The 20988-nt window shown below is 39.6% G+C and overlaps 1 protein-coding gene across 1 annotated transcript; it reads left to right on the top strand.

Annotated features, from left to right (window-relative positions):
- The first annotated feature begins 639 nt into the window (after positions 1 to 639).
- LOC138378660 (melanoma-associated antigen B1-like) lies at positions 640 to 1674 on the top strand. Its single transcript, XM_069464017.1, has one exon. It carries the CDS (start codon positions 640 to 642, stop codon positions 1672 to 1674), a length of 1035 nt encoding a protein of 344 aa, XP_069320118.1.
- The last annotated feature ends 19314 nt before the right edge of the window (positions 1675 to 20988 follow it).

Here is a 20988-nt window from a genome sequence, read left to right as displayed (position 1 = left end):
GTCTAAAGAGGATAGTCCCATTCACAGGGGAAAGAATCTTGGCCTTAAAAGGAGTAAATGTAGTACCCTCAGTGCTGATGAGTGAACGTTTCCTCAAATAGAGTGCCATACAGAGCAGTGTCCCTGCTTGCAGATCCGGGAACCCCCAGGCAAAGTAACCAGATGCGGAGTACCCTGATTGGCTATTTTGTGCCTCAGGGAGATGAATCCTTTGGTCTGAGGCTTGTGGACCTGAGGTCAGTAGAGGGACGAGTCCTAAATCCTACTAGGAGTCAAGGTTAAAAGTCCTGTGTGACGATCCTATATGTGAAGGGAGAAGACCCTTGAACACAGAGGGAGTCCACACTGCCAGCTCTGCTGTCACCCAGTCAGTCCCGGGCAGAGTTAGAAAGCTGTAGCCTGAGGCACGTTATAACTTCCTCCGCTCGCTTCCCAGGAGATAGGGACTCACTAAGAACACAGCCCAGTGAGTTCCTAGAGTGGTGCTCTTAAAGAAACCCGCAGAGGTGGCTTCCTAAATGCCAAGGTGGGCTCTCCCTGCTGAAGGTGCTGACAGGATCCTATTCTCGCCCCTCCAGGTACGCCAACCACCTACTCTCCTGCCCACACTCCCACCTGCTGTCCCAGGCCATAGCCATCATGCCTCGCGGTCATAAGAGTAAGCTCCGTGCCCGTGAAAAACGCCGCAAGGCCCGAGGTGAGACCCAGGGTCTCAGTGATGCTCAGGCCACTGCAGCAGAGAAAGGAGAGTCACCTTCCACTTCCTCTCCTGTTTTGGGGAATACTTCCCCGAGCTCTCCTGCTGCTGGCAGTTCCCAGAAGCCTCAGAGAGCTCTACCCTCCACCACTGCTGCTGCAGGTGCTTCATGCACAAGATCTGATAGAGGTGCCAAGAGCCAAGGTCAGGAAAATGCAGGTTCCTCTGAGGCCTCATCCTCCACTGAGAGTTCTTCCAATGATCCTCTAACCAGAAAGGCAGGAATGTTAATGCACTTCCTGCTGGAGAAGTATAAAAATAAAGAGCCCATTAGGAAGGCAGCAATGCTGAAGGCTGTCAACAAAAAGTACAAGGAGCACTTTCCTGAGATCCTCAAGAGAGCCTCTCACCAACTGGAGCTGATCTTTGGCCTTCACCTGGAGGAAGTCAACCCCAGCGGTCAGTCCTACACCCTTGTCAGCCAGCTAGACCTCAACGATGATGGAAGTCTGAGAGGTGACTCAGAATGTCCCAAGAACGGGCTTTTGATGCCTCTCCTGGCTATGATTTTCTTAGAGGGCAACTGTGCCACTGAGGAAGATATCTGGGAATTCCTTAATGTTTTGGGGATCTATGATGGGAAGAGGCACTTAATCTTTGGGGATCCCCGAAAGCTCATCACCCAAGATCTGGTGCAGGAAAAATACCTGGTGTATCACCAGGTGCACAATAGTGATCCTCCACGCTATGAATTCCTGTGGGGTCCCAGAGCCCATGCTGAAATCAGCAAGATGAAAGCCCTAGAGTTTTTGGCCAAGGTCAATGAGACCGTCCCCAGTGCCTTCCCATTCCATTATGAGGAGGCTTTGAGAGATCAGGAAGAGAGAGCCCGAGCCAGAGCTGCAGCCAGGCCTGGCACTTCTGCCATGGCTAGTGCACGTCCTAGGGCCACAGCCAGCAGCTCCTCCCACCCCTAATGAGGTCTAAGGCAGCTTCTCCACTTTGTTTTTGAGGCTAGCTGCCAATCTTTCATATAGTGAGAGTCTGAGATCGGGCTGGAAAGATCATAATATGTATCTTCTTTGTGTTTTTGTTGCACATTAGTATCTTTCAAATGTTCTCCTTTTAATAGAATGCTTATTTAGATTCAGAATCTGTTTATGAATGACATGGATCATACATTTATTGCTGTTATCTGGTTTAAGAGTAAGAGTTTCAGTATTCTGTGATAAATTTTTAACATCTTTGAATCTTTTGGGGGTTCAAGAACAAGAAAACATGGCTCTGTCATGGGGATTTTCTTATAAATGTGTGTAAGACCCTTGCAAAACATAATTGGGGTGTTAAAATAGAGGAAAAGAAAGCAAAACATGGTCAACTTGTGGTTTGCCTCATTTACTTTTGTCTTTCTTTTTGTAGAATTCAAAGATATATATGTGGTTTTCTTTAATCTATTTAAGAATGCAATAACATTAAATAGTAATAAATTACATTCCTTGCTCATTGGTTCATTTATTCCTATCATTAATTGAGCATCTGCTCTTTGGAAGGCTCTGTGCTAGTAGTGATGGTGCTAAGATAAAGAAGACCCTTTCCCTGTCCATAGATTTTTAGAGTCTAAGAGTAGTAATTATAAAGGAAGATGGTGTAATACACTCTAGCATGTACAGGACAAGTAATAAAAAAGGAGTGAGGCTGGTGGGAGGAGGTCCAGGTGAGAAAAGTCAAGTGTAAATTCCCTGAGCCAAGGCACTTTGTGGTATAGGACATTGCAAATCCCTTGTTGCAAGGTCATTTTAAGTTAGCTCCATGGTAGGCTAGGTGAGGTGGTGATCATCCTGAGCAGGTGTCAAACCTTCAGATGCCACGCCTCAGAGTTGAGAGAGTAAACCTGGAATGGAAAACTGCCCTGAACTTTGGGATCATGGGTAAAGCAGAGGGAATTTCTACCTGGAGTAGGAATGGAAGAATACAGCACTCTTGTCCCAGTGCAGTTGAACGCAGTATGCACACTAGGTTTTTTATGCATATTGTCTCCAGAGAGTTTCTGAGAAATAAGGGTGATACTCCCTTGAGGTGAGATGCCAACAAACCACTGGGGTGGCACTCTTTGCTCTCACCTGGTAGAGCCATGAGCCTATTCCACTAATTAGGCTACTTTGTTTATGTTAGCAAAACTCCACAGTAAGGCTCGATTTTGTTGGTAGTGAAATAAGTGAAAATAAGGATGCTTTTGTTGGGAGGGCTTCTGAGATGGAAGGGAATTGTTAGTTCTTGATGTAAATTCTAAAAGCTTTGGGTTAAATTCTGGTGAAGTCCCTGACCCCAGATTAAATAACATGTTCTCTAGCGGAGAAAATTTACTTAGCAACATTTTGGCTTATTTGGTTTTCTTTATCCTCGAGCACTGCATGTTCTGTTACATCTCTTGGAGAAAACAAAAAATTCCCAGAGATGAGAGTTGTCTCTTTTGGTGTGAATATAATCATAGTAATAACTACCATTCATTAGAGAACCAGTATTTACCAGTCACTTGGCCAAGTGCTTTACATATATTACATATGTTCCAAGAATCCTACAAGATGGAGCTTATCAAACTCACTTGGCAGATGAAGAACTTGCAATATTCTCAAGCTCACATGGCTGGTAAGTGACAGGGCTGGGGCTAGACCCCTGATCTGAATTCTTCCAGCACCCACACTGTTCTACCCTCCCAACCTGAGGCCAACCTCTGTCTTTTAATTGTTCTCACTACTCCACAGCTTCTCTCAAGTGGTAAGAAGTACCCTGTGGCCAAAGCACTAAAAGCAGGTCTAAAGAAGGAAGGTAGAAATGAGAATCAAACACAATTTGGGAATGTCTGTGGGGTTTATTGGCCTGGGGTCCTCCTGCCTCTGGCCCTAGGGCTCCTCCAGACCTGACACTGCTGCCCTGGTCCCTGCACATGAGTCCTGTCCCAGAACTTTCCCACATTACAGGGCTCTTCCTCTGGTCCTCCCCAGTGTGCCCTCCTGTCCAAACTGGAACTGACCTGCTGGCCCTCTCTTCACTGTGTCCTTCTCTGGAGCCTGCACCTGCTCCTGGAGCAACAGACAGCCCAGACTCTCCTGCCTTCTCCCTGACATAGAGGGTTCCAACTTCATGGAGGTCCTGTCCCTCACTGTGGCCTCCCTCTGTTGGTGACATCCCCTTCTGTGTAATTTTTCACTTCAGATAGTGAACTTTAGACACTTATTCACCCCCTTGGTTGCCTATACCATACTGTCAAAGTGTTTTCAAATCTGCTGGTGAGTAGAGTTTGACTTGGCACAGAATCTACTGATTCTTGGCTTATAATCCTGAGGCTGGAGAGAAGATTTTTTAAAACCATGCTGATATTGACAGTTGGATTTTAATGGAGTATTTTATTTGAAACTGGCCACTGAACACATAGACCAATGAGTGAGCATACCTAGGTGGTCAACAACCAAAGCTTCCCTCCTAAGAGGCAGGTGAAGAAAGACAGAGGAAATCAACTGTGTAAGCTAACATCTACTGAGGCTGAACCCCTAAAAATCCTTCTTGGAGTCCTTCTCAGAGGTGGAAAATGATTCCTTAGAAGACATGCTAGCTTTGAATAAAAAGGAAAAAATAACTTACCATCATTCCATTTACTCTTGTCTGTACCTGGCCCAGGGGAATATCTTATTTTTTTTTTTTTCAGTGTGCTCAATCGCACCCGTTCAGGTGTTCAAGGTGGTGTGTAGCTATGATTTTGACCATGCACCAAAGAGTAGAAAATTCTCAGCCTACTGAAATTATGCAAGTTTATTTTAAGGGGTCATGCAGAAAAGTGTTGAGTAACAAAGGGTGAACCCTCCCTGTAGGGATTTACAGGGTGATTTTAAACATTAGCTGTGACCCTGTGTTTCAAAACATCTGTTGCATGGTATGCACTAGAAAAATTTGGTAAATTTCAAGGCAAATTTGGCCTTCTTAGAAACTCTTCCAAGAAATGAAGAGGTTTGGTGTCCTAACAAATTGTAATAGTTGCCCTTTACCTACACCTACTATGTAACAGTTTATGGTAGAGACGGGCAAGTGCTCATCCACATGATGCCTTGCTCTCCTTCCTGGGCTCACTGGGAGACTGCATTCCCAATCTACTAATCTACTTGTAGTTAGAAAGGGTCATGTGGCTAACCCTTGCCACTGAAATATTAATATTAATAGAATCATATTTGTCACTTCCAAGCCAAGGCACATGAGAGCCAGCCTGCCTCCTCCATTTAGCAGCAAACACTGAGAGCCCATGTGGAGGTCAGGAGCCACTGATGGAAGCAGACTGGATCCCTAGGTCACCTGACAGCAGAGAGCTCTGCCAACCCACATCAGATTTTATGTGCACAGAAAATAAACTTTTGTTGTGCTAAGCCATTAAGACATCAGATTTTTTTCTGTTACATCAGTTAGAAGTTACTTTATCTGAGTAATACACACTATTATTATTATTGTTAGGTCTATTGAGATATTTTAATGACAAAACTAATAGTAGTGTATATATTCTTGTTGTAAAAGAACTTTAACACTGGTAAATCACAATTACCCCCTCATAACATTTCTCCAAAATTCTGCCCCTTTTTCAAAAGTAACCACAATTAACAACCTGGCATGTGTCATGTTAAAGCCGATTCAACTTTTTGATAAAGGCCATTCTCACTGGAGTTAAGTGATATCTCATTGTGGTTTTGATTTGCATTTCCCTGATGATTAGGGATGTTGAGCATTTTTTCATATGTTTGTTAGCCATTCTTATATCTTCTTTGAAAAATTTCTATTCATGTCCTTTGACCACTTTTTGATAGGGTTGTTTGATTTTTTCTTGCTGATTTTCCTGACTTCTAAATAGATTCTTGTTATCAGTCCTTTATCTGATGTGTAGTATGTGAAAATTTTTTCCCATTCTGTAGGTTGTCTGTTTATTCTTGTGACTGTTTCTTTGGCTGTGCAGAAGCTTTTTAATTTAATCAGGTCCCATTCATTTATTTTTGTTGTTGCTGTGATTGCCTTAGGGGTCTTCTTCATAAATTCTTTGCCTAGGCCAATGTCTGTAAGAGTCTTTCCTACATTCTCTGCTAGAATTCTAATAGTTTCACACCTAAGGTTTAAGTCTGTTATCCACCGTGATTTGATTTTTGTGAGAGGTGAAAGCTGTATGTCCTGTTTCAGTCTTTCACATGTGGCTATCCAGTTTTCCCAGCACCATTTATTGAATAGGATTCTTGTCCACAGAGTATGTTTTTGCCTGCTTTGTCAAAGATTAGATGGCTATATGAGGATGTTGGCGTGGATGCAAAGAGACAGGAACACTCATACACTGCTGGTGGGACTACAAAGTAGTGCAACCCCTGTGGAAAGCATTATGGAGATACCTTAAACAGATTCAAGTAGACCTAGCATTCGATTCAGCAATCCCATTATTGGGCATATACCCAAAGGAACAAAAGTCATTCTATGACAAAGACACCTGTACCCTAATGTTTATAGCAGCACAATTGACAATTGCAAAGATGTGGAAACAACCCAAATGCCAATCAATTCATGAATGGATTAGTAAATTGTGGTATATGTATACCATGGAGTATTACTCAGCTATAAGAAATAACGGTGATATACAATCCCTTTTGTTCTCCTGGAGAGAGTTGGAACCCATTCTATTAAGTGAAGTATCCCAAGAATGGAAAAACAAGCACCACATGTACTCACCAGCAAATTGGTTTCCCTGATCATCACCTAAGTGCACATTTGGGAATGACACTAATTGGGTATCGGACTGAGGTGGGGGTGGGGGGAGGGGATGGGTATATACCTACATGATGAGTGCGTTGCACACCGTCTGGGGAATGGTCACGCTTGAATGTTCTGACTCGGGGGGATGGGCGGTACATGGGCAATATATATGACCCGAACTTTTGTACCCCCATAATAAGCTGAAATAAAAAAAATTAAAAAAAATAATATCACTGACAATACATATGGAAAGAGGTTTGTGATATATTATTATCAATAAAAACTGAATTATTTACAATAAAAAAGCTAATTCAAGGCTTTCTTATACATAGATATTCCATAAGAATATATTGAGTTTTTAATACACATGAGTAACAATGTACATATTGTTCTGCCACTTGCTCTTGTCATTTAGTGAAATGAATGCAGAATCTTTCCATAACAGCACATATAGATCCACCTCATTTTTAAACCACTTCCTACAATTCTTTTTTTTTTTTTTTTTTTTTTTTTTTTTTTTTTTTGAGACAGAGTCTCACTCTGTTGTTGCCCAGCCTAGAGTGCCGTGGCATCAGCCTAGCTCACAGCAACCTCAAACTCCTGGGCTCAAGGGATCCTCCTGACTCAGCCTCCAGAGTAGCTGGGACTACAGGCATGTGCCACCATGCCCGGCTAATTTTTTCTATATATATATTTTTGGTTGTCCAGCTAATTTCTTTCTATTTTTTTTAGTAGGGACAGGGTCTCACCCTTGCTCAGGCTTGTCTCAAACTCCTGACCTCAACCGATCCTCCCACCTCGGCCTCCCAGAGTGCTAGGATTACAGGCATGAGCCACCACGCCTGGCCCACTTCCTATAATTCTTAAGTGTGTATGTGCTATAATTAACCATTCTCCACCTGATAGATATATAAGTTGTTTTTCATTTGTTGTTATAGTCAACAGAACTGAATTTAACATCTTTAAACATGTTTTTTTTTGGTAAATGTGCATGGTTTCTTACAGAAAAGACATAGCAAAGCAGAAATGGGGTTAAAATAGAGAAAGTGTGATTGTAATTTTTATTTATAAAAATATTTATAATTGCTAAAATTCATCACAAAATGTTCTACCAATTCCTAGTATCACAAATTAAAGTATGTAGATACCCTGGACCCTCATAGCCATATTATTTTACCAATTTTAAGTTTTGGTTAAACTTTTGGGTAAAAAATATTATCTCACTGTTATTGTACTTTGTGTTTCCTTGTTTTCTAATTAGACTGAGAAGAAAACTAACTTGATCTCTTGCCTTTATAAAACAATATTTCTGCAGCAATGTCTTGAGTACCAGAATTCCTTTGGGCATTCCTTGAAATTCTGAAATGTTGGTAAGACATTTCCCTTTACTTTCAGAGGCAAGGATTTAGTCAAAATGACTAGGTGCCAGGAAATGGTTCCAGACAGGACACCGTCAGTTACTGAGGAGCATCAGGAGGATTTGAGGAGGAGGGAAAGCAATTTCCAGAGTTCATAAGAGAGACCACATGCTAAACCTAGTTCACAGAGCCCAGAGCAGCTGGCAGTAAGGGTTCTGGATCTAGAGTTCAGCATAAGGTAGAGAAGTAACCAGGAGGAGAGAAGGCAGACAATCTGGTGGAGAGCTGGACAACTTACATGAACTGCTTTGGGAGATCTCTGAATAACTGTTACCAGCCTGAAGTTGTAGGGTGATTTGAGTGAGCAGAACTATTGAATGAAAGGATCAGAGGTATGCCAGATACCCTACACTGCCTCAGAATTCCCCTCAACCTATTGTCAGGAAGAGTAGCGGTAACTCCCCTGTGTCACCCAGTAATGCTACCGATGGCTCCTGGGAGAGCTGTAAGTCTTGACTGTCCAATACCTCCTTTCCACGGTACCAGAGCTGACAGCTGTCTTGGTGCCTGCTTGAGACAGGTATGTCTTCCCCTATGGATAGAGGACCCTTCCCACTGAGGTTGAGTCTATGTGAATGCGTGGGGTTAGTGAGTGACGACAGACACTCACTAGTAATGTGACAAAGTTGAGGTGGGCCAGGAGTATCAATGAGCAGTGCAAGGGGGAGTGCAGCTACAAGGAAGGGGGAACTCAAGAGGAGATAGGCTGGTGCTAATTACTATAGTGACTCTACAGGTAAAAGGCTGGGGGTGGACAGGTCTTCTAAAACAATCCAGATAACATCTTCAGCTCTGACTGCCTCCCATAGTCCCTGAATTCTTGGCACACCTGAGGGTGGGTGCCCACTGGCTGTATTAGCCTCCCTATTTTGCCACCAGATACTGCCTGGGGTAGTGCATTGGCCCAAGGTGCAGACATTTGCAGAGTGGACGGTGAGCTGATGGAAATGGCGCACTACCTTGATAGACTGATGGTGGCTGGTGGAGATGTGTGTGTTCCAATGTAGGAAGCATCATGTTCCATCCTGTTGCCAGCATCTCAAACTCCAAGATGAGGGTGTTAGGGCCTAAGAAGGAGATGTGCACAATCACACTCTCAGTGATAGTTTCCTAACTTGATAGTTTCAAGTTAGGCAAGCATTTGAGCAGTTACAGCACTCTGGGATTCTTCTATGGAGGCAGAAGACTCTACCAGGGGGCAGGCTCCATGTTTTGGTACTTTGATTGATTCACCCATTCACTAAGCATTTATTGAACATATTCTGAGGGAAACCCTAAATAAACAAAAGAAAAGGAAATGGCAAGGCACTTGATTCAGGCTGTGGTAAGGAGGAGACAGATTTGAATTTGGGGAAGTTAGGGGCTATATGAAAGGGTAAGGGAGAGTCTATAATGATCGAATCTTGAAGGTTGTGTAACTAGGTAAAAGCTGTTCCTCTTGGCTGAGATTTAGAATAAAGGAGGAAGAAAAGTTGGTGATGATTTGAGTTGCTGGCTGTCTAGATGATGTCCAATAGAAAGCAGAAAGTGTGAATTTGGTTATCAGGAAATGGACCTGGGCTGGAGATTAGGTTTGACTGTGTCAGGAGAGGTCATGTAAGGCCATAGGTTGAAGTAAAATTAAGTGTTGTGCATATAATGGCCTATATTCTATAGGACGACCTCTCCTCTGTGAGTACACTACTCCTGCACGGACATCCGTCTCATGTGAATTCCATGCTGCTCAATACACTGTATTTCAATGTTGCTCCTTGGCTTTCCAGCACTGTGGAAATGTGGCCCTCCCACTCCTGTATCTACAGGAGACTTTGCCATCCCATCTCTTGTTTCCAAGCCCCTCATTGCCCACTCCATTCCCACCTGGACACATATAGGCACATACTGACCTCCTACCCACTCATCTATTCTCTATTTTCAGCCCAGGGCTGGCTGCCCTCTCTTCAAGCCGCCATCCTTGTTAGTAATTTGCACAGGCTTTGCCTTCCTGCTGACTCAATCACTGTCTCCTCTCCCTTTCTAGCCTCATTTCAAACTCTCCTATGGGAAAGAGACCTCTATTCCTTTCCTTTTACCTGGTAGTTTTTAATATCTAAGAACATGGTGGGCTTTGTCTACCTTGTCATCCGTGTTTCCTTCTTTTGAAAATTTCATTTCACATTTATGTGCATGATTTCTCAACAAGTGCAGAGGGATTGGCTGGCTTTATTTTCATCTGTTTCTCTGCTCCTCAACATGGCACACAATGCCCTTGACTGATACTCACATTGTTCAATCTCAACCAAATGTACTACAGATATGCAGCTTAACTCCCTTTAATATCAGAAGTTGAATGGATTCTTACATGAATTCCTGCTTCAAGAAACAGAGAAGGATAATTTGGGTCTGGGATTCATAGTAACCACTTCTAGTCACATTGTGTTCACACTTTAAATGATGAGTGTTTTTTTTTTTTTTTCTTAAATTCCTGGTATGTGTGGGCTCATCTTGTCACCAGGGGTTCAGGTACTAAGAGAAAAAAGCTAGCCCTACCGATTGGGACTCAGAAAAGTTAGACACAAGAAACAACAGTGTATTTCCATTTCTCCCCTCCCACCCACTGGGGTATTATCATACATTATTCTTCAACCTATGTTAGCACCGGCATAGACTACTATTATTTTCACTTTAAAACATCAAGTATTTTTATTTTTTTAATTTTTTTTTTTAAACATCAAGTATTTTTAAAGACATTTAAATAATAAAGACGTGTGTGTGTGTGTATAACCATCTAGTTGCCATTTCTGGTGCTCTTCATTCCTTTGTGTAGATCCAGATTTCTGTCTGGTACCATTTTCCTTCTTCTTGGAATACTTTTTTTTTTTTTTTTTTTTTTAACATTTTTCATAGTGGACATGTTGGTTATCAATCCTCTCAGGTTTTGTATGTTTGAAAAACTATTTCACCTTTGTTTCTGAAAGATATATTCACAGGGTATAGAATTCTAGATTAACAGTTATTTTATTTATTTATTTATTTATTTATTTTGAGACAGAGTCTTGCTCTGTTGCCCCAGCTAGAGTGCCATGGTGTCAACCTAGCTCACAGCAACCTCAAACTCCTGGGCTCAAGCGATCCTCCTGCCTCAGCCTCCCGAGTAGTTGGGACTACAGGCATGCACCACCATGTCCGGCTAATTTTTTCTATATAGATTTTTTTTTTTAGCTGTCCATATCATTTCTTTCTATTTTTAGTAGAGACAGGGTCTCACTCTTGCTCAGGCTGGTCTGGAACTCCTGAGCTCGAGCTATCCGCCTCGGCCTCCCAGAGTGCTAGGATTACAGGGGTGAGCCACCGCGCCTGACCTAACAGTTATTTTTTTTTTCTTTCAGTACTTTAGAAGTACTAACACTACTATCTTCTGGTTTAGATTGTTTTTGAAGAAAAATCTGCTGTCATCTTTATCTTTGTTCCTGTGGAGGTAAAGCGCCTTTTATCTCTGTTTACTTTCAAGAGTTTCTCTTTATCACTGGCTGTAGGCAATTTGGTTACAATGTGCCTTCATGTTTTTTCTTCATGTCTCTTGTGTTTGGGGGGTTCTTTTAGCATCTTGGATCTGTGGGTTTATAGTTCTCATCCAATTTGTGGTAAACATAGGGCTAACTTCTTTTGCTCCTGTCTCCCAGAGATCACTGTGATTCCTTGCTGGATGTCCAATGTCTTGAGCACCTTGTTTCATGTATTTTGCCTGTTTTGTTGTTGTTGTTGCTCCCAGTGGGAGGGTAAAACTGGTCCCTGTTATTCTGTCTTGGTTGGAAGCAGAAGTCCTTCCAAATTAACTTCTTTTCTTTAGGACATCTCAATGCCTTTAATGAGATAAAGTACATTGTTAAATATTACACATGGAGTGTGTGTGTTGGGCATGGGGAAGGTAGGAAGTTTAGAATGATATTCTAAAGATTTATCAGTGATATTTAATAATTATTGTTTTAAATATGTTCCTTCTTTTTTATTCCTATTGCCATTTCAACAGTTCAGGCCCTTATTGTCTGAACTGCTACAATATTTTTCCTACTGTTTTTCATATTTCCAGTGTGTCTCCCTCTAATCTATCCCACCAGATGGCAAACAGAAGGAAGGCTAACATCACTAAATTGGAGACTGGCTATGAAACAGATATTGACTTAGCTACTTAAGGCTCCCAGGGTATGGATATGAAAGGAACTTGCCAGAGAAGAGCTCAGTGGCCTACTGAGTTTACTTATTTCCTATCCAAATGGCCTCTTACATTCACCCATTTCTCAATCTGTAAAATGTTTGTCAAGCTTTAGAGGTAGAAGGAAACAACTGGGTCTTTTCCTCTTTTGATTTTGCTGTTTTTCTGTTCTTTTCTAGCTTGCTGAACTGTGAGTCAAGCCATTGAGGTAAAAGTATAAAAAATGTAGAAAGTACTATCTCACCCCAGGTTTCTGCTAAACTTATTTGTCCATTAATGTTCTACAATAATGCTACATAATAAACTACCCCAAAACTCAAAAGTATCCTACAATAAACATTTATTCTCATAGTCACAAGTCTATGAGGCTTTTGGACAACTCTGCTTCAGGCTGTGAGTCTGAAGGTTTGACATAGGTCTACTGCACATGTGTTTGTTCAGAGGCCAAGACTAAAGGAATAGCAGCTGCCTGAGAAGATCACAGGAGCCCAGGAAGTCCAAGCCAAATAGTGCAAGTACACGCCAAGGTTCTGCTCACCTCATATCCACTAATGTTCTATTGTCCAGTATAAAAGATTAGATGAGAATGATAAACACCAAATCAGGATAACAGTTAAAATGTTTCATCTGAGTTAGTAATGTTTTATTTATTAATCTAGGTAGTGGATACATGAATGTTCATTATTTTAGTCTCTAAATTTTTATATGTTCAAATTATTTCATAATAAGTTTTTTGAAAGAGAGGAAAAAAAAACACTCTATTGGCCAAAGTAACCTACATGGCCAAGCCTAATGTCAAAGTGACAGGGAAGCATATGCTGCCCATCACGAAGCCATAGGATAGGTGTATACATGTAATGTTATTTCAGGGAAGTAATTGATTGAGTAACAATTGAGTAACAGATTGAGACCAATTATTCAACCTACCACAGCCTGATTATATCACTCAGTTTCATTCCATATTCTCCATCCCACTGCCAATGCCTTGGTTTGTTCCTCTTAATTTCTCCCTACATTAGTGAATAACCTCAACTATTCTCTGTGATTTCATTCTTGTCCCAATCCAATGCATTCCTCACACACATTAGAATCATATTTATACAACACAAATTGTGTTAGGTTATTACTCTCATGCTTAAAATCTTCAACTGTGAATCATAACAAAATATATGTTTCTTTGCATGTCATATAAGACCACCCTTGTCCTGGCTATAGTTTCCTTTCCACAATTCTTAACCCACACTTCATCTGGTTATAATAAAATCCTTGCCATTCACTGAACAAATTTGAGAAATAACTCTCCATTTGGAAGATCATACCACTAGTCCCTAAAACTGTCTGATATATAATTGATACTAAAAATAAACGGTTGATAAAATAACTGTAAAAGACTTTAATCCTGGAAATACCATTTTCTATCTTACTAGATTTTGATAGACTAACTAATTAATTTATGTAAGAAATTATTTGAACAGCTTAGCCTTTGACCTGGTTCTGAAACCCTGGCAAAATGTCATTTTTCTTATGTGGCCTTTGCTATACATCATAGCTTTTCTCGTGTATTTTTATTTTGTTTCTAAGTCTTGCATAATCTATACTTATGTTACTATCCTGAAAAATCTCATCTCAGATGACCTACTAAATTAGAATAAATTCAAAGAAAAACAAATGGATGTTTCTCTTGTCACTTAATAATGAATATTTGAGAAGAAAATGTTTAACGACCCTCAAAACAACCTTTATTGGGATCCAACTATACATTAGGGAGTTTATAAGAATGAAAATAAACCAATACAATGTACATATGTGGCTTAACACATGTGGTAGAGTGAAAAAGAACATGAGTTTTGGAATCAATTAGTCTAGGATCTATATACCATCTCTTCCATTTTGATTTATTTAATAGTCTGGAAGTATCTGCTGTATGCAAATCAATATACTAGTGGATGGTAAGGTAGACAAAACACACATACTCTTACATTCCAGTAAGAAAGTATGGTAGAAATTATTATCTGCCAATATTTGTTTTCTTGACTTTTGAGCAAATAGGAATATTGCACTTTTCTTCCCCCTTTATTTTTATTTATTTATTTATTTATTTTATTTATTTATTTTTTTGAGAGAGAGTCTCACTCTGTTGCCCAGGCTAGAGTGCCATGGCATCAGCCTAGCTCACAGCAACCTCAAACTCCTGGGCTCAAGCAATCCTACTGCCTCAGCCTCCCAAGTAGCTGGGAGTACAGGCATGTGCCACCGTGCCTGGCTAATTTTTTTCTATATATTTTTAGTAGTCCAGCTAATTTCTTTCTATTTTTAGTAGAGACAGGGTCTCACTCTTGCTCAGGCTGGTCTTGACCTCCTAACCTCGAGCTATCCTCCCGCCTCAGCCTCCCAGAGTGCTAGGATTACAGGCGTGAGCCACTGCACCCGGCCTCCTTCCCCCTTTAAAGATACATGTTTTGCCATGTTACTTGCTTTGTCCAAATGAAATATGGATATGTGTAACTTCCACGAGGAGGCATTTAGTTGCCAGTGCTCAACTCTCCTGCTCTCACTTTCTCCATGCTAGCAATCATGGTAATATATGTTGAGATAACAATGCCATAAGCTATTAAAACTTTTATCAGCATGGATCCCTGAGTAACTACCATGAGCAGGAAGGACCCTCTTGCTGATCTTCTTTGAACATGTAGTATGAGGAAAAAATTTTTTTAATTTTACACCTTTAATATTTAAAGGATGTTTGTTACAGCAGCGCAATCTAGACTAACCTGACAGATACAATAGGCATAAAGTAAGTAAGACATGTAGCTGTTTATAACAAAAGGCAGGGTGTAAGGGTGGGCACAGGGTGCCATTGAAGTTAAAGACAGAGGAATGATTATTGTGTGGCAGGTAAAAGAAGACTTTTTTGAGGAAATGATGTTAAAATGTGTGATGAATGATGTAATAGTTAACCAAATGAATAATGTTAAATGGGGAAGAGTTGCCTATCTTCTAAGCCTGGAGATTAAATGATCTAACATATTCAATGTTCCTGCAGGGCATTGGCCCTATAGTAAATAAAGGCTTAATAAATACTAGTTCTTTTTTTCTCATAATCTCCCAATTGATTCCTGCCAAAATACATCTTTGTCATTCACTAGACATGACCTAGACTCTATCCATCCTTCTCAATCTCTTCTGGTAGCCACTTTAGCCTTGGATCTGAAGACAATGCTATATTTTTTAATTGCCTGCAGAAGAAAAACCCACTTCTACCAATAGCTGAAAACTAGCTTTAAAGAACCTAACACAGCAAAGGAAACAATCAACAAAGTGAAAAGACAACTAACCCACAGGATGAGAGAAAATATTTGCAAACTACCACCTGACAAGGAACTAATAACTAGAATATACAAGGAGCTCCAACAATTCAATAGGAAACAAATCAAACAATCTGATATAAAAATAGGCAAAGGGTCTGAATAAACATTTCTCAAAAGATGAGATACAAATGGCCAACTGGTATATGAAAAAATGCTCAACATCACTAGTCATCAGAGAAATGCAAATCAAAACTATAGTGATGTATCATTTCACCCCAGTTTAAATGGCTTTTATAAAAAAGACAGGCAATAACAAATGCTGGTGAGGCTGTGGAGAAAGAGAAACCCTTGTACACTGTTGGTGGGAATGTAAACCAGTGCAACCACTATGGAGAACAGTATGGAGGTTCCTCAAAAAAGCTGAAAATAGAACTACCATATGACCCAGCAATCCCATTGCTGGCTATATATCCAAAGAATGGGAAATCAGTATATCGAAAAGTATTTTCATTCCCATGTTTACTGCAGCACTATTCACAATAGCTGAAACTTGGAATCAACTTAAGTGTCCATCACTGGATGAATGGATAAAGAAATTGTGGTACACCTACACAATGGAATACTATATAGCCACAAAAAGAAAGAAATCCTGCCATTTGCAATAATATGGATACAACTGGAGAACATTATGTTAAGTGAAATAAGCCAAGCACAGAAAGACAAATCTCACATGTTCTTACTCATATGTGGGAGCTAAATATTTTTTAAAAAATGATCTCATGGAGAGAGAGAGTAGAATGAGGGTTACCAGAAGCTGGGTAGGATACTGAGGAATGGGAGATAAAGTGTGGATGGTTAATGGGTACAAAAATATAGTTAGATAGATAAAATGAACAATATTTGGTAGCATAACAAAGTGACTATAATCAACAATAAGTTAGGGTATACTTTAAAATAACTAAAAGAGTGGAATTGGAATGTTCCTAACACAAAGAAATGATAAATGCCTGAGGTGATGGGTACCCCAATTATCCTAGTTTGATTAATTAACATTGTATGCCTGTATCAAAACATCACATCTATCATATAAAGATATACTAGTATTATGTACCCATAATAATTTTAAAAAAAGAAAACAAAACAAAACAAATGTATTCCTACATCTAAAACTGGTATTTAAAATCATTATGTAAATCAGGGTAATTACCATACCCATCAACATAATCTATATATTTATCAAAACATCACACTGTAACTCATAAATATGTACAATTATGTGTCAACTAAAAACAAAATAAAATGTATTAAAAACGAAAAATAGTGGGATTGCTAGATTATATGCTAGTTCTATTTTTATTTATTTATTTATTTTATTTCAGAATAATACAGGGGCACAAATGTTTACATTGCATATATTGCCTTTGCCCCGCCCAAGTCAGAACTACAAGTGTGCCCATCCCCAAGATGGTGTGCACCACACCCATTAGGTGTGAATATACCCATCCCCTCATCCCCCCTCTTACCTGCCCAACACCAAGTGAATGTTACTACCATATGTGCACATAAGTGTTTATCAATTAGTACCAATTTGATGGTGAGTACATGTGATGCTTGTTTTTCCATTCTTGTAATACTTCACTTCAGAGAATGGGCTCCAGCTCCATCCAGGATAATACAAGAGGTGCTAGATCACCATTGTTTTTGTGGCTGAGTAGTATTCCATGGTATACATTTACCACATTTTATTACTCTACTCATGTATTGATGGGCACTTGGGTTATTTCCACATCTTTGCAAATGTGAATTGTGCTGCTATAAACATTCGAGTGCAGATGACTTTTTTATAGAATGTCTTTTTTTTCTTTGAGTAGATACCCAGTAATGGGATTGCTGGATCAAATGGTGGTTATACTTTTAGCTCTTTGAGGTATCTCCATATTACTTTCCATAGAGGTTGTACTAGTTTACAGTCTCACCAGCAGTGCATGAGTGTTCCTATCTCTCTGCATCCACGCCAACATTTGTTGTTATGGGACTTCTTGACAAAAACCATTCTTGCTGAAGTTAAGTGATATCTCATTGTGGTTTTGATTTGCATTTCCCTGATGATTAGTTCTATTTTTAATTTTTTAAGGAACCTCCATACTGTTTTCCATAACAGCTATACAAATTTACATTCCCATTAACAGTATGTGAGGGTTCATTTTCCTTCACATCTTGGACAACACTTGTTATTTTTTGTCTTTTTGATAATAGTCATTCTAACTGGAGTGATGTGATATCTCATTGTGCTTATGATTGGAATACTATTCAGCCATAAAAAGGATGAAATCCTATCATTTGCGACAACATGGATGAACATGGAGTACATTATTTTAAGTGAAATAAACCATACACAGAAAGACAAATACTGCATGATCACATTTATATGTGGAATTTAAAAAGTTGGAGCTCATAGAAGTAGAGAGTCAAATAGTGGTTACCAGAGGCTGGGGAGTGGAGGGAGCTGGGAGATGGAAAGAGATCACTCCAGGGGTACAAATTTGCAGTTAGATAGGAGGAATAAGTTCTGGTGTCTATTGCACAGTAGGGTGACTATAGTTAACAATAATATATTGTATATTCAAAATAGATAGAAAATTTTGAATGTTCTCATTATGATAAATGTTTGAGGTGATGGATTTGCTAATTACCCTGATTTGATCATTATACAATGTATACATGTATCCAAACATCACATTGTGCCCCATAAATATGTAGAATTATTATGTGTCAATTAAAAATAAAATTAAACCTGAAAAATTATCAATACACTCATATTCCCTCATTTGCTTTTCCCAAAGTGTATGTACCATATGAAGAGTAGTCATGACTGTGAAGTCATGGCAATTCATAGAATAGTGGCAACATAATGGATCAGCGTATCAGAGACCAGCATTATAATGCTACCTTTGGGATTCAATTTTGAGCTTCATCTTCATGAACCCTCCACAGTGGTTTGGATGGTCCTCAAGATCTTTTCCTATTATTCTGCTCTGATTTTGTGCATGAGCACTTTGTATTCTTGGGAATACCATAGGGATCTTTCAGATTTCCAGGATTCTCCTTAGAGAATGTTGAAATCAGGGAGTAGGCTGAATATCGGGAGGATTTGGTTAGAAACGGAAGGCATCATTTCTCAATCTTACACAGCCAGATGGCAGTGTTGCTTCTTAAAAGATAGTCATCAGGGGTTTGTAGGTTTGAAACTGGGTTTGGGGCTTGACCCCCAGCATTTATTTTATTATTCTACAGAATCCAATCTACCTGCACCTATTTCTTCTCAGTATGTCAATGGAGCAGCAACACAAGCCTGATTCTCTACTTTTTCAAGTATCTTTACTCTTTCCCCCCACCCCTTAAACACACCTCTGATTCCCTAGAGAAATAATATTTGCCTAAGACTATATGAAGAAAAATTAAAGTATAATTCCTGGCTGTCTTTCCTGTGAAAAGACTCACTATCAGGAAAGCAATGGTAGTGTCTTTGCAAAAGATTCCTCCAGGGAAACTAATTTGAAACCTATAGCAAAAGAATACAAAAGGCAGTTTAGTCCAATCCATGTGACTGCAGGGTAATTAGTGAAATCCAGATTAATCAGAAACTTGCTAGGCGGCAGGGTGATTTGACTAACAGCCTGGGAAGGTACAAAATAACTGGGTAATGAAGTGGAACCGACTATAATGTGCAAGATTGCTCCCGGGATTGTACAGAAATTCATTATTTAGACAGATGCTGTATTTTGTGGGCAAGAGATCTTTAAAACTGGAAATACTGTATCTTCCCCATCTGTATTCAGCTTCATTCCCTCATGGACCAAGGACTGAAGGGCAGCATTAGAGAGGGGAATATTTTAGGAAACTCTTTCCAGGTCCAGTCTGGTATCTGTCATGAAAGGTGGAGGATGTATCCTGTTACTCTAAGGCTTTGTCACACATCATCTTATCTGATCATCGTAAAACATAAACTCTGTCTTAAGCAGCAAGAACAGTTGTCACCCTCACTTTTTCATATGTAATGAACTTGAATCTCCAAGATGTGAAATGTTAAATTTGAATGTAGATACAGCATGTAAAGACAAGTTTTTTTTTTTTTTATTAGTGTTGCTTATGGGAGTTGCCAGGTATCCATACCCAGGCTGCAGCTGAAAATTCCTCTCTTTAATTTTGCTCAGGCAGAGTGGAAAACTCCATGCACACATTATTGGGCAAATCATCAGCTTCACAGATGACATAAGCATATTTTTGTACAGGTGAAGTTCTCAGACATAAACAAGTGCAAACAGCATCCACTGCTTATTAAAAAATGAGAAGTTTCACTCTAATAGGAAGAGTTAGCCTTAGGCATGTGGGAAATAGGCGTCTGCCTATGTGGCAAGATTCAGGAGGCATCCAAACAGCTTTTTGCTCTGCCTTGATACAAATCCAAATAAATCTCTGTCCCTCCTATTGCCATTCTCCCATGTGGGAGAGTGTACACAGGACCAGACGTAGATGGTGCCATTCTTATAGCTCCGCACAGAGGTGCTAGACCAAATGGATGGAGTGTAACACTTGGCAAAAAGAGAAGACAAAGAGACAGAAAGCAGATTTTCCAGGCTTTGAGACTTGAAACATGAGCAGAGTCTAATTCAACTTCCCTGTGAGGAATCAGCAAGTAGGCAAAATCCACAACAACAATCATAATAAAATTAATTCCTTAGGAATTTCAAGGCAGTATGCTAGTTGCTATGAAGGAAAGAAATAAGGAAAACATTGTCCTGCCCTCTAGGAGTTTGCAGCTTACATTGAGAGATAACACGTGTGTATGTGTGTGTATAATGTAGATTATATATAGATAATTAGGTCATTAAATATGAAATGTCCGATTTCAATTCAAAATCATAGTTTATTATATCTCAAACAAGAAGCAGTACAATTAATCAAAGTATGTGCCTAAACTATGGACATAGTTTTGCCATCTTCACGGTAGCTTGTTTACACCAGCAGTGAAGAAGCCTGGAGAGTAAGTGGCAATGAAATCTTTTTTTTTTTAAACTTGTATTTTTTATTTACCTACATATATACCAATTTAATTTTTCATTGTTCTTCTTGTAGATCTGAATTTTCTATTTGATGTTATTTCCCTTCAGGCTGAAGAACTTCCTGGAGCATTTCTTATAGAGTAGGTTTACTTGTGGCAAATTTTCTTAGTTTTCATTTATATGTACAATGTCTTAGTCCTGTCTTTATTTTTGAAATATATTTTAGCTGTAGATAGGTTGTTAAGTGTTTTCTTACAGCATTTCTAAGACTTTATTCCTTTGTCTTCCGGCTCCATTGTTTCTGATGAGACTCAGTCATAATTCTTTTTATTGCTCACTTGTATATGTCTTTTTTTCTCCCTCTGGCTGCTTTTGAGACTTTCTCTCCATTTTTGGCTTTCAGGATTTAAAGCATATCATGCCTAGGTGTGTGGTTTTCTTTGTAGTTATCCTGCTTGGGGATTGCTGAGAATCCTGGATCTGTGGAATGATACTTTTGAACAAATTTGGAAAATTACTGGCCAATATTTCTTCAATTATT

The sequence above is a fragment of the Eulemur rufifrons genome, chromosome 30, assembly GCF_041146395.1.
Source record: "Eulemur rufifrons isolate Redbay chromosome 30, OSU_ERuf_1, whole genome shotgun sequence".
Classification (NCBI taxonomy): domain Eukaryota; kingdom Metazoa; phylum Chordata; class Mammalia; order Primates; family Lemuridae; genus Eulemur; species Eulemur rufifrons.
Note: the sequence above shows the minus strand (reverse complement) of the source record. Positions and strands in the feature narration are given on the sequence as shown.